Raw genomic sequence first — 26,494 nt, forward strand, 5'->3', positions numbered from 1 at the left:
TGTGGGAGACTCTCTACGGCTGTAGCTATTGGTCACTCCGAGTCTTACCCTTGACTGTAATATAGAGCTGCCAAGGTTAGGTCAAGTGCAACCATCAGGTCTTGTTTGAAGGGCAAAGGACCCAAGTTCACATCTACTTTTGCTGCACATCTACTTTTTCTGGGACTCACTTTTTTTTAAAGGCAGTAAAGTAATACAGCTTAATTAAAGTACAACCCCCAAATGATTGCGTTATGGGGTGCTACAGAGCTTGCACAACTCCCAACTTTTTGAGATAAGAAAGAGAGACACTTTTAAGCACAAAGAGCACAAGGAATAGCCTAGGACGCACACCGTTCCATATCCCCAGCTGTGTTGACCATGAAGAAATAATACACAAGAAGACCCCTAGAGCTCCCTCTGCTTGCACTTTTATATGGTTAGATGGAAGGATTAGTTTAGTCCAGCCTTTCTCAACCTTTTTAACACAGAGGAACCCTTGAAACATATTTCATGTCTTAGAGAACCCCTGCTAAAATGACTATATCTACAACTCATGATACATTAGTGTGATGGTCAGTGGGGAAGAATGCTCCTTACACTTGTGGTCATTGGGAAGAATTACCCCCTTACTGATAGCTAAACAGGTCATTGGTGTCACTGGGAAAGTATCTGAGAGGCAGAAATTGCTTATTGTTCAAGGAACCCCTAGCAACCTCTGTAGGAATCCTGGCTGGGAAACCCTGTTGTAGTACCATATAACAGTAGTCCTCAACCCTGGTCCTCGGGGCCCACTAACAGGCCAGATTTTAAGTATTACCTTGGGGAGATGCAGACTAGAATACTGCAATCACTGAGCAGCAAATGAGATCACCTGTGATGTAATTTAATTATCTTGCAAACCTGGCCTGTTAGTGGGCCCCCGAGGACCGAAGTTGAGGACCACTGCCATATAACAGTTTTGTTACATTTTTTAAGAGGTCTTTATATCAGACCAAAAGGAGGGACAACTTAGGAGAAATGAGGGAAAGCGGAAGTTGCTGATTGACAGCCTTAACTCCTGTTCCTGTGTGCTGTGTGAAGGGGGATGTGTCCCTTCCCTTCAATCAGCTCTCAGAGCTCTCCTCACTGAGCTCTTCAGTATGTGACGTCAGCTCTCAGCCCTCTATTTTCTGACAGCTCAGACAAGCTTTATGAATTTTATACTGTAGAGAAGAGAAGGCTGCAGATAAACAGGTACAACTTATGTAGGAGCATTTGTTTCATATCTATGTATCACCTGAGGCCAGTCACTTCACTGGGTGTATGGAAGGGTTTACAGCCACTTTAATACAACTTTAATGATTTCTTAACACGTATGTGAACTAAGCCATTTTTAAATTCTTGCTTGAAATTCAGCTTTTAAAGTGATTTTGTCTCTTGTGAAGCAAGGTCACATTGTGGTAGAACATGTAGGAACCATGTGGAAATGACGTGCATCTTGACATTCATGCTGGCATTGAATGATGACGAGGACATCACAAATACCGATGACTTCTGTTACAAATGGAAGCCATCTTTGTTGACCCGCTGTTGGTGGCATTTGTTTTCCCTTTGACATCATGACCCGCATCTGCCACTTTATATTTGTGTCTAATGTGTTGGCTGATGAGACGTTTGGAAGGTGAAGTGCTGTAAGGCTTGTGCTGTGTCTCTCCCCCCTGGATGACGTGCTGATTGTGAACCGCTATGACCCGACTGGCGGTACGGACTTCTCTTCATGGAAGCAAGCGGTGCCACATGGCTATCTGTCTCCTGTGGTTGTTTATCATCTCTTGCCAATGGCTTTTTCCTGTAGCAGTCTGATGTGACCCCAGACTGCAGGTCCCCAAGGAGTAACTCGGGCCCCCACCAGGTTCCTGGCAGAGCATATCTATCTCTACGCTGACCTCTTTCAGCAGCTCTGGCGGCACCTCGAACATGATCATCTCGTTCCAGACGGGATTAATTTTGTGCTTTGCCCTTTTGCTTTGTTTCTTCTTGAGCCTTTGAGAGTTATGCCAGAGAGTGACCTTCACGTAGAGATCTACAGAGAGACAAAAGTATTGATCCATGCATTATGCATACAAAGTACTCTGCAGATTCACATTCCACCTTTAAAGAAAACCTAAGGCCAGATTATGGACGTTCAACTATGTAGCACCCTCTAGCTATTGTGTTTACCTAAACCTAAAGCCTGGTATACACCATTCGTTTTTTTTTTTGGGTTGCGTGAAAAAATCTGTCAGCTCCGATCGAAGCCTCTGTAATACCCATACAAGGTTAGTTCAGCGATCTCCCCCACTGAGCTGTTGTGTTCTTACAGGGGGACGGTTTTCCAGCATGCACGTCCGACAGACCAACATACACACGGGAGAAATGTCGGCCATTTTTTTCTTAAGTGACTGTTATCTCCGGACAATCGGCCTGTGTACGGGGCTTTATATTAACCAGGTATCTATCCCTAGAATACAGTTGTGTGTGTTCATAAGTTTACATACCCTGGCAGAATTTATGATTTCTTGGCATTTTTTCTGAGAATATGAATGATAACACAAAAACTTTTCTTTCACTCATGGTTAGTGTTTGGCTGAAGCCATTTATTATCAATCAACTGTGTTTACTCTTTTCTAAACCATAATGACAACAGAAACTACCCAAATGACCCTGATCAAAAGTTTATATACCCCAGTTCTTAATACCGTGTATTGCCTCCTTTAACATCAATGACAGTTTGAAGTCTTGCGGTGTTTGTGGATGAGGCTCTTTATCTTCTCAGATGGTAAAGCTGCCCATTCTTCCTGGCAAAAAGCCTCCAGTTCCTGTAAATTCTTGGGCTGTCTTGCATGAACGGCACGTCTGACATCTCCCCAGAGTGGCTCAATGATATTGAGGTCAGGAGACTGAGATGGCCACTCCAGAACCTTCACTTTATTCTGCTGTAGCCAATGACAGGTCAACTTGGCCTTGTGTTTAGGATCATTGTCATGTTGGAATGTCCAAGTAAATCCCATGCGCAGCTTCCAGGCTGATGAATGCAAATTTTCCTCCGGTATTTTTTGATAACATCCTGCATTCATCTTGCCATCAATTCTGACCAAATTTCCTGTGCCTTTGTAGCTCACACATCCCCAAAACATCAGCGATCCACCTCTGTGTTTCACAGTAGGATTGGTAGACCTTTCATCATAGGCCTTGTTGACTCCTCTCCAAAAAGTAGCATTTATGGTTGTGGCCAAAAAGCTCAATTTTGGTTCACATCAGTCCAAATGACTTTGTGCCCGAAGGTTTGAGGCTTGTCTGTGTGCTGTTTGTAAGTGGGAAACTTTGTGGCATTTGCGTAGTAATGGCTTTCTTCTGGTGACTCGACCATGCAGCCCATTTTTCTTTAAGTGCCTCCTTATTGTGAATCTAGAAACAGCCACACCACATGTTTTCAGAGAGTCCTGTATTTCACCTGAAGTTATTTGTGGGGATTTCTTTGCACCCCAACAAAACAATTTTCCTGGCAGATGTGGCTGAAATTTTAGTTGGTCTACCTGACCGTGGTTTGGTTTCAACAGAAACCCTAATTTTTCACTTCTTGATTAGAGTTCGAACACTGCTGATTGGCTTTCTCAATTCCTTGGATATCTTTTTATATCCCTTTCCAGTTTTATACAGTTCAACTACCTTTTCCCGCAGATCCTTTGACAATTCTTTTGCTTTCCCCATGACTCAGAATCCAGAAACGTCACTGGATGAAAGATGCAAGGGTTTGTCAGGAGTCCAGAAACTCAATGACCTTTTATACACACACACTAATTACAAGCAAACAGATCACAGGTGAGGATGGTTACCCTTAATAGCCATTCAAACCCCTTTGTGTCAACTTGTGTTGTTATCAGGCCAAAATCACCAGGGTATGTAAACTTTTGATCAGGGTCATTTGGGTAGTTTCTGTTGTCATTATGATTTAAAAAGGGTAAACACGGGGGGCATGGCCAGGAGCGGCATGTGAGAGGACGCATCTCACTGAGCTCCCGCTGATATCCGTGCTTTGATCCTTTCCCCGATCTCCATCCATACTTGCCGGGTCACCACAGATTCCCTGTATCGTCGGGTGCACGCCGACATCCTTCTCTCCTTGCTTCCGGGCGATGCTCCGCCGCAAAACTCGGGAGGAATCCGGGATGTCTGGGCCCCAAGATGGCGCCGCGCATGGCCTGCCACAGCGGACGAGAGGCTCTGAGAAGCCCGCGGCATCCAGTAAGTCCACCAAGCCCCCTAAGAATCCACGAAGGAGCCGCAGCGCGATATGTGCTACTATGCCCAAAAGTCCCCTGGCTCTGTGGGGAAGGGGAAACTCCCGGATACTAGTGCTGGCTCGAGTGATCCTGGCCCGGTCAGCCCGGGTGCGAGCGGCCCTGGAGTGGAGGACTGTGCGGCTGACTGGGTGGAGGATGTGGAGCGGGGGGACGGGGACGCGGAGGCACAGCCTACGCTTGCTGATATACTGCGGGCCATCAACAGGTGCAATGCAAATGTGGATCACCTCAAGAAACAGTTTGGGGGTCTGACGGAGGCTGTGTCCCTTCTGAGGCAGGACCTCCAGAAGGTCAGGGAGCGTACTACTGCCGTGGAGGGGAGGGTCAGTGACCTGGAAGACCAACTGCCCCCCCTGACCAGGGAGTCCCGCCACAACGCTGGTATGACCAGGGACCTGGAGCAGAGGGCTGAGGATGTGGAAACCCGCCTCCGGCGGAATAAAAAGGGTAAACACAGTTGATTGATTATGAATGGCTTCAGCCAAACACTAAAAGTTAAGAAAAGTGAAAGAAATGTTTTTGTGTTATCATTCATATTCTCAGAAAAATGGCCAAGAAACCATAAATTCTGCCAGGGTGTGTAAACTTTTCAACACAACTGTATATAAAATGATCCCACAAGGGGAAAAAACTGGGGAAGGTTGGTGAGACTATACGATACAAAACAAAAAGAGGGGGAGAAAAAGGAGAAGGGTATAATAATTTATCCAAATAAGCAGTAGAAGCTAAAAGTTACAATGTTTTTTTTTTTTTTTTAATTCAAGATTAAAAGAAACCCTGTTAGAGGGGAGCAACATGATTGTTATAAAAAAAAAAAAAGCTTTGGCTAGAAACAATGCAAAATGCCACAAAATGCTAGCTTGGAGACACAGTGAATAAATGTATAATGAATAATACAAATGCAAGGAACCTCAGCGCGTTTCAATGAGCACTCCTCTTGGCAACTCTGGAGAGTTCACACCATCTGGCTGTCTTCTCTGGGATTATTACCATCTACCCATGTCTCCTTGAGAACTCTGTTGTTGTAGTTGATAGACTCCCTCGCTGGTGTGATTAGGGATAGATCAGACCCCCAGCGGGATATTTTCCATAGATACTTATTTTTGGGGATACTTTCAAGTTTAAGGACTTGCTGCTACTTGCTGCTCCACCCATTCCTTATGTTTATGATTGGATCTGGAGTGACCTTCTTATTTGCTGCCCTGACACCTAGTATACCTCAACTATGTATATTCTCATGTGTTCATTTATCATTTGAACAGACCCTCAAAAAATCTGCAACTGATGCTTACCCCCTGAAGAAGACGTAGAACGTTTAAACGCGTTGCGATTTTTGCGTCTGTATTGTTCATTATACATTTATTCACTGTGTCCCCAAGCTGGCATTTTACATTGTTTTTAGCCAAAGCTTTTTGTGATAACAATCATGTTGCCCTTCTAAAAGAGTTTCTTTTAATCTTAGAATTTAATAAAACATTGTAACTTTTAGTTTGTACTGCTTAATTGGATACATTATTATACCTTTCCCTTTTTCTCCCCCCTTTTTGTTATTTATCTCTAGCTATTGTGTTAGTTTACAAGATTTAGTTTTTACAGTAGGTAAATTGGTTTGGCTGAAGGCCAGGCCTGGGTTGTGAATCTGGGTAAGGGATGAGTGACTCAAGGGCTAAATGACTCAACAAGCAGCTTCTCTGGTGCCTCCCCTGTTCTCTGGAACATTAAAGAATGTTCTAGAAATAGGGGGGGGGAAGCTAGGAGGAACTGTTTGGCATTTTATTGAGGTCTTCGACCAATCTCCAGCAAAAAGGGAGTGGAAGGGGGCAGGCACCTCATAAATAGGCATGAGTCATGCCAGCAGGGGCATTCAGGTGGAAGATAAAGTGTTGAAGAGGCTGTCGTTGGCCCTTGAGGGCACCCCCTAGTCTGAGGGGGGGGGGTGACTTGGGCTCAGGTGCTGGAGGGAACTCTCTACAACACACAGGGGAATCCTTTCCAGGAGGTACAAGAGCAAGTAAGAGGACAGCAGGAGTGGGTCAGCACGTCCGACAGATCTCCTGAGAGCCAGCCGGGTGGGCTGGTGGGTGTCAGTGTGGAGGACTGTGGGGAGAAGTTAGCCTGGAGGGCTAGTGTAAGAGGCAGCTGCAACCAGGTGGGTTGGCAGTGCCTGAGGAGGGGGTGCTGGGAGCAGTGACCACAGAGAGGAAGTGCTGGAAAGTGTGAGTTTTGTCACCCTATCTGTTCTTCAAGTATAGGGGCTGCGAGTCGCTGCCTGTAATGGGCCATTGCTACAAAACCACAAGGTGGCAAAGCGGAGTTCTGTAAACAAGGGAAGTTCTGGAGGAAGAAGTGGAGTGTATATAGGACTGTATATAGGAAGAGTTGTCCCTGAAGTCAAGTGGGCATCCCATAATTTCCAATCCCTATCTAAGTTATTATCCCTTAATAAAAAATAACAAAAGAAAGCAATGGATTGTTCTCTGACTCTGAGTGCCTGTATAAATTCGGTGTGCCTGGCTGTGCAGGATGAGGGATTCCATTTTACTTGTAGCTCCTTAGGGGGTGTGCTACAAATATTTATATATTCAGTAAATCAACTTTAAAAAAAGTCAACACTGATCTATGCAGCTGCAGGCACTGTGGAGCAATTCATCTTCAAAGTAGAAGCACTGAAGTCCTTAAAGTGGTATTAAACCGGAAGCTCACGTGATTGAATTAGGGCCTTGTTGTATCAGATTCTATTGGAAATGTGGCAGCTTAAAACTGTTTAAAGTGGAATAGGAAAATGTGACCAGTCAGTGGCTTGGGTCATTTTTAGAATATATATATAATTTCTCTTCATCCTCCAACACGGACCTTACCTTTTCCCAGAAGGTTGTTGTTTTGACTGGAATGTATGTTCCTGGCTTTTATCAGTACAACGATAAGCCGATTGGCTGCCGGCAAGTAACTCATAGACAGGAGAACTTCACTGGAGGATTCAACATCCTGTGGAAATAAAATCAGCGTTTAATGAAAGCTGAACTCCAAAATGGTGAGCAACTGAAGGCACAGTTATAATACGTATATGTCAAATCCTTTGAGTCTCATTCAGATAGACAATAAGGACTACTTGTTTAGAATATGTAAATGCTCGAATGTCCATTGACTGGCTACATAAGCGCTTTACCCACTTGCTGACCAGCAGTTAAACATATACTGCTGGCCAGCGGCGCCCCCTGCCTTTCCTGCTGTGGTTGGACACAGTACGAGTTTGTCAGCAGGCTCGCACTCACAATGGTTAAAAAAACACTTGCATGTAAAGGAATATCACCATGCTGGCAAAGATCCCTTGTTCCAAGAACCTAATGACGTCGGTACGAGGCTCCGCCCGATGCGTTTATCATCAAAGGACGTCTTAACCATTGTTTGTGTATTTACTTTTTAATAAATACGGCATCAGTCTTTTACTGCACTATGGAGAGGCACATCTCTTTTTATTGTTTACATAATAACCCTATTTGGAAGCTTGGTTGGCATGTTCAGTGGTGAAATTCAGGTTATCAGAGAAAATTGGGGAAGTAGAGTTAGGGCCTTGGAGTGATCTTATATGCGGTACATGACTTGTCTTTGCAAAAAGAGTCATGGAAATCTGGTAAGCAGGTACCATATCACACTCTGGGTGGCAGTGGCTGTTGGTGACACTGGCGTAGTGTTGAATTAATTTAACCACTTGCCGACCACCCCACGTAGATTTACTGCGGCAGGGTGGCTCAGCTGCGCATAATCATGTAGATCTGAGTGATTATGTGCATGCGGTTTCTGGCCTCCTGCGATCTTCGGCAATACTGACAGGAGAGCCGCCTGGTATGTAAACAATGCAAGACGGCTCTCCTGTCAGACAGGCAGGGAAAGATCGTGTGATTCAGCTAAGCTGAATCACCAATCTCTCTCTCTGCTAAGCTGAATCACCAATCTCTCTCTCTGCTAAGCTGAATCACCAATCTCTCTCTCTCTGCTAAGCTGAATCACCAATCTCTCTCTCTGCTAAGCTGAATCACCAATCTCTCTCTCTGCTAAACTGAATCACTGATCTCTCTCTGCCTCTGTTAAATCCATCCCTCCATCACAGTTAGTAAGCACAAATAGGGAACACATTTAACCCCTTGATCACCCCCAGTATTAAACCCTTCCCTGCCAGTGTCATTTATACTGTAACAGTGCATATTATTTAGCACTGATCACTGTATTGGTGTCACTGGTCCCCAAAAAGTGTCACTTTGTGTCAGATTTGTCCGCCACAATGTCACAGTTCCAATAAAAATCGCTGATCGCCGCCATTACTAATGAAAAATAAAAAAAAAAATAAAAAGTCCATAAATCTGTCTCGTAGTTTGTAAATGCTATAACTTTTGTGCAAACCAATTATACTCTTTTTGGGGATTTTTTTTTCTTACCAATAATATAAAGCAGAATACAAATTGGCCTAAATTGATAAAAACAATTCGATTTTTTAATTTGTTTTTATTGGGAATGATTTATAGCAGAAAGTATAAAATATGGTGTTTTTTTTTCAAAATTTACACTATTTTTTTGTTTATAGCGCAAAATCTAAAAACCGCACAGGTGATCAAATACCACCAAAAGAAAACTATATTTGTGGGAAAAAAAGGACATCAATTGTATTTGGGTACAGCGTCCCACGACCGCGCAATTTTCCGTTAAAGTAACGCAGTGCCAAATCGCAAAAAATGGTCTGGTTATTAAGGGGGTAAAAACTTCCAGGGCTGAAGTGGTTAAGGAGCACTACAACACAGACTTACTGGATTTGATTGCTTGGACTTTTGTGGACTATCTAATATTTTCCTGGATTTTTTAAAATGTATTTTGTTTAATAGATTTATTCTGTCACAGTTCACTGTTACTCAATTTATTTTTAGCGCAACACTATTTTATATATATATGTGCTAATTGAGAGGGATACTTTCTCTTATGCGTTCGCAGCTTTACATTTTATTTCATTTCTATTGCACAAGTGTGCAGTTTTCCTTTTTTGTTTTATACATGAAGGGGGGTAAAACCTTCTGGAGGTCAAGTGGTTAAAGACTGCTAAGAAAAGCCCAATCAGCCCCATAGATTAGAGAGTGCACCATCTTTACTCAGTCTAACATGATATCTAGACTGTAGAGGGGCAGTTGCAAACTATATACAGAAACAAAGTAACAAACCACTGATAACATTACATTGAGCTGATCACAGATGCATACAGCGGGCAAAATAAGTATTGAACACGCCACCATTTTCCTAACTGCCTGCGGATCGAGTGCGATGTGAGAACCTGCATTGCATATATGTGAACCGGCACTTAGTCCCGATTGCGATGCTGGAATCCTGTGAATCCACTGTGGGTTCCCGCACTGCATTCAACTCTCAGGCAGTTCACACTGCCATATGCGAATCGCCGAGGGTGTCGATACAAAGTTAACGACACCCCCAGATCAGTTCGCATATGTGAACACCCATGTGATCCGATTCTGGTGCGGACCCAAAAAAGGGTCCTGTGCGACTTTGGTCCGAATGCGATTTGAATTCAGCCATGTAATCTGTATGGCTGAATTTGCATCGCACAGACTTCGCATGTGATTTGCAGAGCAGTGCACTGGGAATGACATGCGATATCTGTCATCCCATATATGTGAACCGGCCCTTAAGGCCCCTTTCACACAGGCGGACTGTTTTTTTGGCGGATCTGAACAGTCCCCCCCCATGCATCCCTATGGGGCATCGGATGACAGTGGAGACATGTCCACTGACATCTGATCCGTCAAATCTGGACGGATGGAAACCCTAATTTCCATCCGTCCAGCGGATCAGATGGCATCGGATGAGAACGGACCGGCGGTCCGTTCCCATCCGATTCCCCCATAGAGATGGAACTGCACACAGCACGGAGAACAGCTGTGATCCTCCTGCTCAGCGGGGGATTGGCAGATCGATCCCCCGCTGAGATAAATGGAGTCTGCCGATGGACAGTGTGTGTGAAAGAGCCCTAAGCGCCCATTCAGACTGGCGCGACACGACTTTGTTGGGCGACCTCTGTGCACCGTGACCTCGGTGCGACTTGCACGGACTTCATATAATTGAAGTCAATGCAAGTCGCCTCCAGGTTGCCCCAAAGTAGTACAGGACCCTTTTTCTAAGTAGGAGCGACTTGTGTCGCTCCTATTAGAACGGGTCCTGTACTATTCAATGGCGAGCGACCGACCGCGACTTGTCAGGCGACCAAGTCGCGCTAGTGTGAATGGACCCTTAAACTCACAAAATCAGATAAGGAATAGGGTGTTTTTTTTTTATTTCCCACCAGCAATCCATATTTATAATCTCGATGTATGAAATGGAGCTGCGATAATAAATTCTAGATTTGTGTGATCTGTGACATCTCTCCCACCTCCAGGATATTAAATGGGGGAATGATATAGATGCTACAGATTGTGATATGTGTGGATCTATAAATAGCTTCCTGACCCCCCCCCCCCCCCCCCCTCCTCTACAAGTGATTCAGGAATGATCTGCACCAGCAGTTTCCTCCAGGGTCCCTGATGACGCAGACAGCCATCTCCGCTCTAATCTAGGACAAACTGATCTGGGAGGAGATGCCGCAGGTCTACGCTCTCTAACCAGAGCTTGCATGCTGCCAAACATAATACAGATCTTATTAAAGTGCACCTGTCATCAGAGCATTAACCAAATAGCTGCCATAACCCCGGTCATTTTTTAAACTGCTGGCAGTCCGCTTTAACCACTTTACCACCGGAGGATTTTGCTGTCTTCCGTCCAGGCCACTTTTTGCGATTCGGCGCTGTGCGACTTCAACTGACAATTGCGCGGTCGTGCGACGCCGTACCCAAACGAAATTTACGTCCTTTTTTTCCCACAAACAGAGCTTTCTTTTGGTGGTATTTGATCACCTGTGCGATTTTTACTTTTTGCGCTATAAACAAAAAAAAGAGCGTTTATTTTGAAAAAATAACAATATTTTTAACATTTTTTTATATGAAATTCCCCCCAAAAAAGATGTAAAAACCAATTTTTTAAAAAATTTTTGGCCAATTTGTTTTCTGCTACCTATGTTTGGTAAAAAAAATCACAATAAGCGTATTTTGATTGGTTTGCGCAAAAGTTATTGCGTTTACTAACAAAGAGAAAGATTTCTGTCATTTTTGGTGTTTTTTTTTTTAACGCGTAATGGCGGCGATCTGCGATTTTTTTTGTGGGACTGCGACATTGCGGCGGACAGATCGGACCCTTGACTGACATTTTTGACACTTTTGGGGGTACCAGTGACATTACTACAGTAATCAGTGCTATATATATGCACTGTTACTGTAAAAATGACACTGGCAGGGAAGGGGTTAATTTTATTGGAGAGGGAGGGGTTAATGTATGCCTGGTGCTTACTGACGTGTAGGGGGGGAGGTGACTGTGTGAGTCATGGACAGATCGGATGTCCAGCTATACTGAACAGTCCGATCTGTCACTCCCTGTCACTATGGAGATCCGCCCGCTGTGTTTACACACAGCGGGCGGATCTCCACACTAGATCCCCGGCGATCGGGGCAGAGCAGCGGCGATCGCCGCTGCTCCTCCCCTGGCCCGACTCCCGCTGTGAATGAAAACAGAAGGGGGAGTGTCTGACGACGTTAATACTACGTCGTCAGACGATAACGAACCACTCTGCCGCAGTACTATTACCGTACTCGGTCGGCAAGTGGTTAATATAAGGGTGGTCTCAGCTGCTGATTCGCCGCGGGATCACCCTTATGGGCAGCAGGAGAGGTGCCCCTCCCGCCACTTCCTGGTAGTTTTCCCCTCTTAGCAGAGCCGTCGGTAGCAGGGAAAATGATCTGATGTAACGTAAAAAAACCCACCCCGTGAAAATCCCCTACCCTCATCACTTCCTGTGCACGTATGTGCATGCTCAGGCAGTAAATGATCGGCTCACACCGGGAATGACAAGGGTAGGGAATTTTCACGGGGTAGGGTTTTTTTAACGTTACAACGGCTTCCCGTGAAATAACCCTACCCTCGTTCCCAGTGCTTAAAGCGTTGGGTTAGCAAATTATGTCGGCGCCCCATGAAAATACCCAACCCTCGTTCCCCGGCGGGTCGAGAAAATTGTAAAAGTGTCTCCTAATGGAAGAAAATTAAAAAAAAAAATATATATATATATATTTTTTTTTATCATTCCATTTCGATTAATATATATACATTTTCTTCCATTAGGAGGAAAAAAAAAAAATTATATATATATATATATATATATATATATATATATATATATATATATATATATATATATATATATATATATATATATATATATATATATTGTTATCATTCCATTTTGATTAATATATATACATTTTCTTCCATTAGGAGGCACTTTTACATTTTTCTGGACCCACTGGGGAATGAGGGTAGGGTATTTTGACGGGAAGCCGTCGCTTTAAGGACTGGGAACGAGGGTAGGGTTTTTTCACGGAAGCCGAGATCATTTACTCTGCGCGCATGCGCACTGGGAAGCGGCTCAGCTGATGACTGACGTACCCTCACCGGAAGTGACGAGGGTAGGGAATTTTTACTGGTAGGTCCTCTCTCCTCTCAGGCAGGAAGTCGAGTGAGGACAAGATTCCCCAACTCTATGGCCTTGGAGGACCGGAGTAACGTCATACGTCGCTTCCTATCAACGGATTTAAAGAGCCCATTTTTTTCAACATGAAAAAAAATTACTTTTTTTTTTTCCCTTTTCTTTAGTGTAGATGTAAGATCTCACATTAACCGCTTTCTGACCGCCCACAGTAATATTACTGCGGCAGTGCGGCGCCCCTGGGTCCAGTCACGTAGTACTACGTGACTGGAGGGGAAGCAGTTTCGGCGACGCGCACGCGCCGCCTGAGGCGTGCTCCTGCTGTGTTTAGACACAGCAGGAGTCGGGCCAGGGGAGGAGATTGCCACCTTCCTCCCCCGATCGTCTGGGAAACAGAGAGAAGACCCGCCTGCTCATGTAACAAAGCAGGTGGATCTTCTCACTGACAGGCAGGGACAAATCAGCAGTTTCAGCAAAGCTGAAACTGCAATTTCTGTGCCTGTTACAGAACCCCTCCCCCCAGACAAGTCAGTAAGCATTAGGCATAGATTTAACCCCTTGATCACCCCCAGTATTAACCCCTTCCCTGCCAGTGTCATTATTACAGTAACAGTGCATAATTTTAGCACTGATTACTGTAGTAATGTCACTGGTACCCCCAAAAGTGTCAAAAATGTCAGTTAGGGGTCGGTTCTGTCTGCCACAATGTTGCAGTCCCGCAAAAAATCGCAGATCGCCGCCATTACTAGTAAAAAATAAAAAACAATAAAAATGACATAAATCTTTCCCGTACTTAGTAGATGCAATAACATTTGCGCAAACCAATCAAAATACGCTTATTGCGATTTTATTTTTACCGAAAATATGTAGCAGAAAACAAATTGGCCTAAAATGATGAAAAATTTTGATTTTTACATTTTTTTTTTTTTGGGAATGTTTTATAGCAGAATGTGAAGAATATTGTTTTTTTTTTTATTTAAAATTGTCGCTATTTTTTTGTTTATATCGCAAAAAATAAAAATCGCACAGGTGATCAAATACCACCAAAAGATAGCTCTATTTGTGAGGAAAAAAGACATCAATTTTATTTCGGTACAGCGTCGCATGACCACGCAATTGTCGGTTAAATTAATGCAGTGCTGAATCGCAAAACAATGGTCTGGTCATTAAGGGGGTAAAACCTTCCGGTCCTTAAGCGGTTAAAAAAAAAAAAGAGACGAAGATCCACTTTAAACGCAGCTTCCTTGTAGTTCCTGGCGTCAGGAATTGTAAGCCTCTGTCTCCAGTAAATGCTGCACAGGGGATGGATTTGACAAATCACAGTTGTGAGTTAGCAATTGCTAGAATGACGTCTGTTGCTAAAAATAGGCAGTGGCATCGGACGTAATTATTCTGCGGCGGAATTTTTATTGTTTGTGATGGAGGCACCTTCGCTCTTCTCTCCGCTGTGATAACTCCGCTGATTGAATTTATTACGCACGCTTATATGCCATAAAACGTAAACGCTTGATGACGGTTTAGCTCTGAATACTAAGAGCTTCCTTCTCACCCAAACAAAGAATCTTGCTGAACTCATCCAATGTAAGGCTCCTTTCACACGGGCGGTGCGCCTAACGGACTCCGTTTTGCTCAGCGGGGATCGATCCACCGATCCCCTCTGAGCAGGCGGATGACATCTGTGGAAATGTGGAAAATTTCAAGGGGTATAAACTAGGGATAGACCGATATGGTTTTTTCAGGGCTGATACCAATACCGATATTTTGGTCACAATGTATCGGCATCGGCCGAAATGGGCGGATATTTTGTAAAGTTTTGAAAAATAAAGACAATTTTTGACACAAATCTGGTACTGAACGTGTTCATTTTTGTTTAATGCTTAATGGCTGGCTTGCTGGCACTCTGTGGTGGATGGCTGGCTGGCACCCTGTGGTGGGTGGGTGGCTGGCTGGCACCCTGTGGTGGATGGATGGCTGGCTGTCTGGCACCCTGTGGTGGGTGGGTGGCTGGCACCCTGTGGTAGGTGGGTGGCTGGCACAGGGGCTGTGGGTGGCTGGCTGGTACAGGGCCTGTGGGCGGCTGGCTGGTACAGTGCCTGTTGCTGGCTGGTAAAGGGCCTGTGGGTGGCTGGCTTTCTGGCACCCTTTCTGTGGGTGGCTGGCTGTCTGGCACCCTGTGGTGAGTGGCTGGCTGGCACCCTGTGGTGAGTGGCTGGCACAAGGGCTGTTAGGTGGCTGGCTGGTACAGGGCCTGTGGGTGGCTGGCTGGCTGGTACAGGACCTGTGAATGGCTGGCTGGCTGGCTCGTTGGTACAGTGCCTGTGGATGTGGGTGGCTGGCTGGCACCGGGCTGCTGTGGGTGTTTCTTGTATCATGTCTGCAGTCTCTGACCATCTCCTGTACCGTGTCTACAGTCTATAAAAATCTCTTATAACATGTCCGCAGTCTCTGACCATCTCTTATATCATGCCCGCAGTCTCTGACCATCTCTTGTATTATGTCTGCAGTCTCTGACCATCTCTTGTACCATGTCCTCTGTTTCTGACAGCCTTCTATAGCATTACATTCCCTAAATTTATGTGTAGCCCTTTGGTAATATCAGGGGCTGCACTTGAGGCAGTGGCGGTTGGTGCTTGATAATTCGGGAGGGGGGGGGGCAAAGCAACAACACCCCACCCCCCCCCCCCTGCAAGGGAGGGATGGCCTCCTTACCTTTGGATGCAGATGTCCTGCCCTTGATTACTCTGATCTCCCCTCCTCCTCCATCCCCTGTCTGAGCCGTGGAGTGCTGGCTGGCTGAGCCGCTGCGGGTAATCCATCCCTGGAGACAGTGGCGGCTGGTGGGTCGGTCTGTGCTTCCAGTGTTTCTCCTCCAGCTGTGTGTCTCCTTCCTCCTCCTCCACCTTAGCCAATAACATCGCTTCTCCTTTCGGCCAAACGGGAAAAGGGTCTCACGACCTGCTTCCTGATTGGCTGGGAGGAGAATCAGTGTGACCATAACAAATATTCATTCGCCATTGTCACACAACCGGGTGAGCTGAGGGCGCAGTGCTCTGCGGCCCGAGCCCACCCTTTTTTGAAGCCTATTAGAGCCTTTGGCTCTAATCACGTGCTTCAAAAAAAAAAAATCCCCCATTGGAATCCATGCGTGCAGCTCCCTGTATGTAGATTAGAAGGCCAAATGCATGGATGGGGGGGGGGGGGGGGGGGGCGGCGCCCCTGTGCCCCTAATGGACGGCCCGCCACTGACTTGAGGCCCTCTATACCGAGCTAGTTGACCACCACTTGTCTAGACCCTGGCTCTTGCTGTTGCTCTCACCTTTTCGGGTGCCCTGAGATCCACCCATCGCGCCGTGCCAAAAGGTATGCCGACATTGGCCAGGCTCAGGGTGATCTCCCCGGCCACCTGGTGCCTAGAGAATCGGTCGCAGTTGCGCAGGGTGAGGGTCAGCGTGGCTTGGGCTCGGTCCTCCTCCTGCAGGGGGAACAACAGAGCTTCTTCCCAGACTGTGTGCGCCGATCTTTTCACCAAGGCGGTCTGCGCCTCCGTCCGTCCGCGCTGCTTCTTCAGTGTGCCCATAACGTAGCAGTGACTCCCAGAATCCTCCTCTCCAGGCAGCAGCACACCTACGGCTTAATCACAGGACAACATTTTATTCATTTTTTAAGTTCAAATGTCTTTCACAATTATTTTTTTACACTTTTCTTGTTTTGAGATTTTTTGAGCATATCTAAATCCAAAAACAAAGAGTTTTCTTTTTTTTCCATCTTTTTTCCCCTGTTAACCCTTAGAATAACACACATCCTTTCCCTTCCTGTCTACACTCATTTCTCCATTGTATCTATGTAGGGATCTACAGTTATTACACAGGCTGGGCTACAAAAATAACAAACAGATGGCCCCTTCCCCCACCTATAACTGGCCTTCACAGCAAGAAGCTCATGGAAGGGCAACGCATGAAAGACAAAACCAGAGAAAATTCCCAGCTCAACTCACCAACCAGTCTTCTTACCAACCGAATGAACCACAGGGGTTTAGTTAGCACACATTTGCAAACGCATGCGTAAGCTGCAGAGCCCCTTCACGGCACCCTGTATTACTTGCAGTCCTAACACTTCTAAATTTATAAAAGTCTCCAGCAGGGGGAGCACATGCATTCTGATGGATAGATAACCACTTCTGGACCGGAATGATTTGTCCCCTAAATGACCAGGCCATTTTTTGCGATTCGGCACTGTGTTACTTTAATGGACAATTGCACGGTTGTGCGACGCTGTATCCAAAAAATTCGATGTCCTTTTTTCCCACAAATAGAGCTTTATTTCGGTGGTATTTGATCACCTGTGCGATTTTTTATTTTTTGGGCTATAAACAAAAAAAGAGCGACAATTCTGAAAAAAAAAAAACAATATTTTTCACTTTCTGCTATATAACGTTCCCAAAAAAAAATGTAAAAATCAAATTTTTTCATCATTTTTAGGCCAATTTGTATTTTGCTACATATTTTTGAAAAAATCCCAATAAGCGTGTTTTGATTGGTTTGTGCAAAAGTTATCATGTCTACAAACTAGGGGAAAGATTTATGTAATTTTTATTTATTTTTTTACTAGTAATGGCGGCGATCTGCGATTTTTAGCAGGACTGCAACATTGTGGCTGACAGATCGGACCCCTAACTGACATTTTTGACACTTTTCTGGGGACCGGTGACATTACTACAGTAATCAGTGCTAAAAATATGCACTGTTACTGTAATAATGACACTGGCAGGGAAGGGGTTAACCCAGGGGCGAACAAAGGGTCAAATGTAAGCCTAAGGGGTGTTTTCTAACTGTGTGGGGGATAGGCTTAGGGAAATAATACAGAGACCTGTATTCCTAAATAGGAGGATCACAGGCGCTCTGTATTGATTGCTGACAGAACAATGGTCTGCTGTGTTTATATCGGCAGACCACTGTTCTGTCTCCACGGGGAGCGATTGCAGGTGCCCGGTGGCAATCACGGCTGCTGGCCCTGCAGATCAGCTTGCCCACTTCCCCCGTGGGTATGTCGTTTCGCGGGAACCTGCTGACCTGCCGCCGGCGGCTGGTTGGCAAGTGGTTAATGGCAGCCCAGTCTTAGGGTCAGTTCACACCACATGCTGTCCAGTGCGTTTTTTTCCTGCATCATTTGACACTTTTGGGGGGACCAGTGACATTACTACAGTAATCCATGCTAAAAATATGCACTGTTACTGTAATAATGACATTGATAGGAAAGGGGTTAAACCAGGGGCAATCAAAGGGTTAAGTGTGAGCCTAGGGGGGTGTTTTCTAACTGTATGGGGGAGGAGACATGTGAAATAAACACATAGACCTGTGAACCTTTATAGGAGGATCACAGGTGCTCTGTGATCATTTCAGAGAGAACAACGGTCAGCTGTGATTACAACAGCAGACCATCGTTCTCTCTCAGCGGGGAGCGATCGTGGGTGCCCGGGCAATCGGTGCCACCGGTCCCATGGATCAATATCCCCGCATGCAGCAATTTTGGGAACACACTGCAACCGATACGTATGGTCATTGCGTTTGCGACCCGTGTGTGGGGTATCCTTAAGATTGCACCTGCTGCAGATCGCAACAGAAGTGCGAATTATATGCGGTGTGGGAAATGCACTGCATTCTAGAGGGAACCAAGGCTTAGGGAGATTATGGTTTTCTTACAGTTCAAAAGACCAAAAAAAAGCATCCACTGTACTGCAATTATCTGAAGTAAAATGGCATTGGATTCAACTTGTCCTACCTATATAAGTGCCAGTTCACACATATGCGATGCGGGGGAACCCTGCGAATCCACTGCGGGTTCCCACATTGCAATCAACTAGCAGGTAGTTCACACTGCCATATGCAAATCGCTGGGGTGTCAATACAAGGTTAACTACACCCCCAGATCAGTTTGCATATTGCAGTGTGAACTTTCAGACATGAATCGGATTGGATAGGTGTGAACACCCATGCTATCCGATTCTGGTGCGGACCCAAAAAAGGGTCCTGTGCGAGTTTTGACCGAATGCGATGCAAATTCAACCATACAATCTGTATGACTGAATTTGCATCGCACAGACAGCGCACTGCTCTGCAAATCACATGCGATGTCTGTCATCACATATGTGTGAGCCAGCTGGAAGAGTTAAGCTGCCTGTGGATAGTGCCAAGTCAGCAGGCGACCATACTGTCTGGACAGACTGGGTCTAAGGAGGTATGTCAATGCTTAAAGCTGCATTTAAAACAGAACATTGTTATTGGATTTATATGTGCTTTAAAGATAGTTGGCTGATCCCTGTTAATTCCTTTGTTGGCCAAATATACACCCAGGACTGCTGTTTTATAGCACATTTGACTTCCCTAAAACATCCAGGTAGGGTTTAGTAAAAAAAAGAATGTTCTTTTTTTGTTACAATATATTAGCAGTTTTGATATGAACTTTAATCAGAGCCTTATACATATGAAGGACTCACCTTCCAGAAACGACACACAGAGCTCGGCTGTCTGACGGTCATACCCAAGGGAGTAACGCAACTTCGGGACATGATGTGGGCTGGTCACTTTCTCTGAATCTTCATTGTCAGAAGAGGGAGTATTCACACACTGATCTGTAGATAGATAGATGATATGAGATCAATAGAGATAGATAGATAGATAGATAGATAGATAGATAGATAGATAGATAGATAGATAGATAGATAGATAGATAGATAGATAGATAGATAGATAGATAGATAGATAGATAGATAGATAGATAGATAGATAGATAGATAGATAGATAGATAGATAGATAGATAGATAGATAGATAGATAGATAGTGATTCTAAAGGCTTTTTTTTTCTTGCCAAGACCCTGAAACTGAGCTGCAGCACGGTGGCCAAGACCATACAGCGGTTTCACAGGACAGGTTCCACTCAGAACAGGCCTCGCCATAGTCGACCAAAGAAGTTGAGTGCACGTGCTCAGCGTCATATCCAGAGGTTGTCTTTGGGAAATAGACGTATGAGTGCTGCCAGGATTGCTGCAGGGGTTGAAGGGGTGGGGGGGGGGTCAGTGCTCAGACCATACGCCGCACACTGCATCAAATTGGTCTGCATGGCTGTCGTTCCAGAAGGAAGTCTCTTCTAAAGATGATGCACAAGAAAGCCCGCAAACAGAAGGCAAGCAGACTAAGGACATGGATTACTGGAACCATGTCCTGTGGTTTGATGAGATCAAGATAAACGTATTTGGTTCAGATGGTGTCAAATGTGTGTGGCTGCAACCAGGTGAGGAGTACAAATACAAGTGTGTCTTCCCTACAGTCAAGCATGGTGGTGGGAATGTCATGGTCTGGGGCTGCATGAGTGCTGCCAGCACTGGGGGGCTACAGTCCATTGAGGGAACCATGAATGCCAACATATACTGTGACATACTGAAGCAGAGCATGATCCCCTCCCTTCAGAGACTGGGCTGCAGAGCAGTATTCCAACATGATAACGACCCCAAACACCTCCAAGATGACCACTGCCTTGCTAAAGAAGCTGAGGGTAAAGGTGATGGACTGGCCAAGCATTTCTCCAGATCTAAACCCTATTGAGCATCTGTGGGACATCCTCAAACAGAAGGTGGAGGAGCGCAAGGTCTCTAATATCCACCAGCTCTGTGAAGTCATCATGGAGGAGTGGAAGAGGACTCCAGTGACAACCTGTGAAGCTCTGGTGAACTCCATGCCCAAGAGGGTTAAGGCAGTGCTGGAAAATAATGGTGGCCACACAAAATATTGACACTTTGGGCCCAATCTGGACATTTCCACTTAGGGGTGTACTCACTTTTGTTGCCAGCGGTTTCGACATTAATGGCTGTGTGTTGAGTTATTTTAAAGGGATTTACACTGTTATACACTCACTACTTTACATTGTAGCAAAGTGTCATTTCTTCAGTGTTGTCACATGAAAAGATAGAATAAAATATTTACAAAAATGTGAGGGGTGTACTCACTTTTGTGAGATACTGTAAGATAGATAGATAGATAGATAGATAGATTATGTATCATGTAAGGCTGGGCGTACATTAACCACTTTACCACTGCTCACTGGAGCTCTACTGTGGCAAAGTGGCTACGTCGCCAGACATTCCCCTTTCTCGGCGGCGAGCACGCCGCCGGAGGCTCGCTGCCGCTGTATTCAGTCACAGTGGGAGTCGGGCCAGGGGAGGAGCAGCGGTGATCACCGCCGCTCTTCCCCGATCGTCGGGGATCTAGTGTGGAAATCCGCCCGCTTGTGTAAACAAAGCGGGCGGATCTCCTAAGTGACAGGCAGGGTCAGATTGCAGGGTTCGGCATAGTTGAACCCTCGATCTGTCCCTGTGTCACTCAGTCCCCTCCCCCCACACACGTTAGTAAGCACCAGGCATACATTAACCCCTTGATCACCAATAAAAATTAACCCCTTCCCTGCCAGTGTCATTTTTACAGTAACAGTGCATATTTATAGCACTGATTACTGTAGTAATGTCACTGGTACCCCCAAAAGTGTAAAAAATGTCAGTCAAGGGTCCGATCTGTCCGCCGCAATGTCGCAGTCCCGCAAAAAAAAATCGCAGATCGCCGCCATTACTCGTTAAAATAAAAAAACACCAAAAACTACAGAAATCTTTCCCTTAGTTAGTAAACGCAATAACTTTTGCGCAAACCAATCAAAATACGCTTGTTGCAATTTTTTTACCAAAAATATGTAGCAGAAAACAAATTGGCCTAAAATGATAAAAAATTTTGATTTTTACATTTTTTTGGGGGGGAATTTCACATAAAAAATGGGAAAAATATTGTTATTTTTTCAAAATTGTCGCTATTTTTTTGTTTATAGCGCAAAAAGTAAAAATCGCACAGGTAATCAAATACCACCAAAAGAAAGCTCTGTTTGTGGGAAAAAAAGGACATAAATTTTGTTTGGGTACGGCGTTGCATGACCGCGCAATTGTCAGTTAAAGTCGCACAGTGCTGAATCGCAAAAAGTGGCCCAGACGTAAGACAGCAAAATCCTCTAGTGGTAAAGTGGATAAACAATTTTCTTGCACAATTTTTCTTGAGATTTACCAAAACTATATAATAGGAGGTCAAACCTAAACACTTTCAAATTGTACGCAGTCAGGCAAATCTAAAGGAAATTGAAAAAGAAAATTGTATAATGTATGGCCTGCTTTAAACTCACAGCTTGATTGATCTCCTATGTATTTGGTCTCTTATAGGTATTTCGCTCCAGGAGAGATTCATGTTACAGTCCTGATGATTTGGATGCAGATGAGGCCCGCTGACAGTTGTCATCCCATGTACAGCACATAATAAGTGACGATGGCCCCCTAATGACATGTGTCCTACATGTGACACAATCTATAGACATCTCCGGGATGAGTCAAGGCCAATTACATTGTCATAGCTCTCACACCAACACCATACAATATACTGAAACAGCCAACACTCCACAACAAGAGGACTGTGGAGGCCACTTTTGGCGAGTTATGCTTTTCTCATCTTTTATTGAGGTTGTTATAGAAACAATAGTTACATTACGAGTCCACCGTGACATGAGTTTTAAGTTTGTAGTGAGCTGAATCATCCATCAGCAACTCAAGAAAGAAAGAAAAAAATCTATATACACTATATTACCAAAAGTATTGGGACGCCTGCCTTTACACACACATGAATTTTAATGGCATCCCAGTCTTAATCTGTAGGGTTTAATATTGAGTTGGCCCACCCTTTGCAGCTATAACAGCTTCAACTCTTCTGGGAAGGCTGTCCACAAGGTTTAGGAGTGTGTCTATGGGAATGTTTGACCATTCTTCCAGAAGCGCATTTGTGAGGTCAGAGACATTCACACCAGTGGCCTGCTGGAGGTCTGAAATCACTGAAATGTATAGGAGCGGGCTTTAGGTGCCTATATCTGCAATATCCGTTAACAAAATACTCAGAGGAAATATATAATGAAAGATTTTACAGGTGCATTCTATGTGGGCGGGTATAGGAATATCCAGAATAGATGCTGCAAGCCACGAGGATGCTTTATCACAATTTTGGATAGGAGACTGTAGCTCCTTTTTAACCACTTGCCGACCGCCGCACGACTATTTACTGCGGCGGTCAGCCCCTCACAGGCAAAGCGCCGTAGGATTACGTCGCTAGCCTGTGAGGCTCCAGGGAGCAAGCGTGTGCCGCCGGTCAGTAACAGTGCATATGTATAGCACTGATTACTGCAGTAATGTCACTGGTAACCCCAAAAGTGTCAAAAATGTCAGTCAAGGGTCCGATCTGTCCGCCGCAATGTCGCAGTCCTGCAAAAAAAATCGCAAATCGCCGCCATTACTCAAACAACAAAAATCTTTCCCTTAGATAGTAAACGCAATAACTTTTGCGCAAACCAATCAAAATACGCTTATTGCGACTTTTTTTACCAAACATATGTAGCATAAAACAAATTGGCCTAAAATGTTAAAAAATTTTGATTTTTACATTTTTTTGGGGAATTTCATATAAAAAAATGTGAAAAATATTGTTATTTTTGCAAAATTTATGCTCCTTTTTTCTTTATAGCGCATGATCAAAAAATCGCACAGGTGATCAAATACCACCAAAAGAAAGCTCTGTTTGTGGGAAAAAAAGGACGTCAAATTCGTTTAGGTACAGCGTCGCACGACCGGGCAATTGTCCGTTAAAGTCACGCAGTGCCGAATCGCAAAATAAGCCCTGGTCAGGAAGGGGGTAAAATCTTCCGGGGCTTAAGTGGTTAAAGAGTAGTGATGGCCGTACATTGCTGAAGACTCATTAGGCACCTCTTGACACGTTGACCATTTTGTCACCGGCTGCTCACTGGACAATGAAAGAGAACCATGATACTGATGGGGTCGTCCCTGTGTAAGCTGCCCAGACATCTCACATTTCAGCTCCCAGTGCTTCAAAACAGGAAAGTTTGGACGCTTTATGTAAATTAAAAAAACCTGTTTGGCTTGCAGTACTTAACCTTCCACTCTGATACTATCTATCCACATATCACTAAACTGCTTCTTCGTAGATTCACCTACAAGATATTCTGTCAAATTCCTTCCTTCCTTCCTTCCTTCCTTCCTTCCTTCCTTCCTTCCTTCCTTCCTTCCTTCCTTCCTTCCTTCCTTCCTTCCTTCCTTCCTTCCTTCCTTCCTTTCTTCCTCCCTTCCTCCCTTCCTTCCTTCCTTCCTTCCTTCGTTCCTTCCTTCCTCCCTCCCTTCCTTCCTTCCTTCCTCCCTCCGTCCCTTCCTCCCTTCCTTCCTTCCTTCCTTCCTTCCTTCCTTCCTTCCTTCCTCCCTTCCTCCCTTCCTTCCTGTGTGGGAAATCTCAGTGGTCATTAGAACAACTGTCCCAGTTGAAATGTTGGAAGATATTTGCCTATTCTTTCCCCATTGCTGATACAAAATTTTAGGTTTTCAATCACTTTCACTCTTGACAATGGTCACCAGGACAAGTAAATAGACAAATTCTCCCCAGGAGTAAAAACCTGACTCTTCCATTCTCTATCCAAAACTAATTTTTTTATTTTTTTAAAGTTTGGGTTTTAGATCCAAACCCAACGGGGAGCGGTTAATACCAGGGTAACTGACGATCGGGTGTCAGGTAAAAGTTATCCGGGCAGATTTACAGCCCTAACATAATGTCAACACTAGTAGGTATTAGGATGTCATTAGATCAGGGTGATTAAACAGAACCTGTACCCCCTTACAGCAGATGTTCCTATCAGAGAGCCCCCTTACATCTGGGTCTCCATCAGAGTGCCTCCTTACATCAGGGTCCCCATCGGATTCTCACCTTACATCAGATTCCCCATCAATGTGCCCCCTTACATCAGGGTACCCATCAGAGTGCCCCCTTACATCGGGATCCCCATTGGATTCTCACCTTACATCAGATTCCCCATCAATGTGCCCCCTTACATCAGGGTCCCCATCAGAGTGCCCCCTTACATCAGGGTCCCCATCAGAGTGCCCTCCTACATCAGGGTCCCCATCAGAGTGCCCTCCTACATCAGTGTCCCCAACAGTGCACTTCTTTACATTAGGTGTCCCAATCAGAGCCCAGCTTACATCAGTATCCCCATGCGTGTTCCCCCCCTTACATCAGGTGTCTCAATCAGAGCCCCCCTTACATCAGTGTCCCCATCAGCGTTTCCCCCTTACATCAGGTGTCTCAATCAAAGCCCCCCTTGCATCAGTGTCCCCATCAGCGTTTCCCCCTTACATCAGGTGTCTCAATCAGAGCTCCCCTTACATCAGTGTCCCCATCATTGTTTGCCCTTACATCAGGTGTCTCAATAAGAGCCCGCCTTACATCAGTGTCCCCATCATTGTTTCCCCTTACATCAGGTGTCTCAATCAAAGCCCCCCTTACATCAGTGTCTCCATCAGCGTTTCCCCCTTACATCAGGTGTCTCAATCAGAGCCCCCCTTACATCAGTGTCACCATCAGCGTTTCCCCCATTACATCAGGTGTCTTAATCAGAGCCCCCCTTACATCAGTGTCCCCATCATTGTTTCCCCCTGTTAGGAACCTGTCAGGAAGGCTCTGGCAGATGATGAGTTAAGGCTCACAGGCTATTCCGGCTCCACCCTTCTCATCTAGAAAGAGCTCTATTTAAGCTGGATCAGCACACAGGTTCGGTGCTGTCTTGTCTTCAGCTCCTGCCGTTGTTCCTGAACCTGTGACCTGTTTGCTGCTGATTTCCTGTTGACCTTTTGGCTTGTTCCTGACTCCGCTCGTCTGCTGCCCGTCTTGACCCCGGCTTGTTTGACCATTCTCTCGGATCTCCCTTGTCTGTTTACCCGCCTTCGGACCTTGATCGGTTCACCCTTGGTGGGGCGACCCTGAGGACCGCGACCTGGTATCCACACGCAGCAAACTCCATCCTCACCACTAGAGGCTCTGGCGAAAACCGGTGGATACTTAGACTCCGCACCTCAGGCTAGCCTGTGTCACTTACCTTGGGGGTTCCGTCCAAGCTCCGCCCTCTAGCGGACATCGGGGCCTATCTCTGTCGCCAGGTTACCACCAGCACCCTAACACCCCCTTACATCAGGTGTCTTAATCAGAGCCCCCCTTACATCAGTGTCCCCATCATTGTTTCCCCCTTACATCAGGTGTCTTAATCAGAGCCCCCCTTACATCAGTGTCTCCATCATTGTTTCCCCCTCACATCAGGTGTCTCAATCAGAGCCCCCCTTACATCAGTGTCCCCATCAGCGTTTCCCCCATTACATCAGGTGTCTTAATCAGAGCCCCCCTTAAATCAGTGTCCCCATCATTGTTTCCCCCTTAAATCAGGTGTTTAAATCAGAGCCCCCCTTACATCAGTGTCCCCATCAGTGTTTTCCCCTTACATCAGGTGTCTCAATCAGAGTGCTCTTTTGCATGGATTGTCCCTATGAGTGTGTCTCCTTACATCCACTGTCTGCCTCAGACCTGGCTGTGTACTGATATCCAAGACTAACCTGTTGCAAGTTCTTAGCTCTTTCCAGGTTGGTCCTGAAAATCAGTACACAGCCAG

The 26,494-nt window shown here is 45.3% G+C and overlaps 1 protein-coding gene across 1 annotated transcript in view; it reads right to left on the reverse strand.

Annotated features, from left to right (window-relative positions):
• Positions 1-1,384: 1,384 nt before the first annotated feature.
• The window catches only part of SYT13 (synaptotagmin 13), a 68,756-nt gene continuing 43,646 nt past the window's right edge, over positions 1,385-26,494 (reverse strand). Inside the window, 4 exon segments of the mRNA XM_082270589.1 lie at positions 1,385-2,044; positions 7,163-7,289; positions 16,244-16,557; positions 19,421-19,555. Of these exon segments, the coding sequence (XP_082126715.1) occupies positions 1,737-2,044; positions 7,163-7,289; positions 16,244-16,557; positions 19,421-19,555 (884 nt within the window). The 3' untranslated portion in view covers positions 1,385-1,736.

The sequence above is a fragment of the Pelophylax lessonae genome, assembly GCF_965119305.1.
Source record: "Pelophylax lessonae genome assembly, chromosome: 10".
NCBI classification, from domain to species: Eukaryota; Metazoa; Chordata; class Amphibia; order Anura; family Ranidae; genus Pelophylax; species Pelophylax lessonae.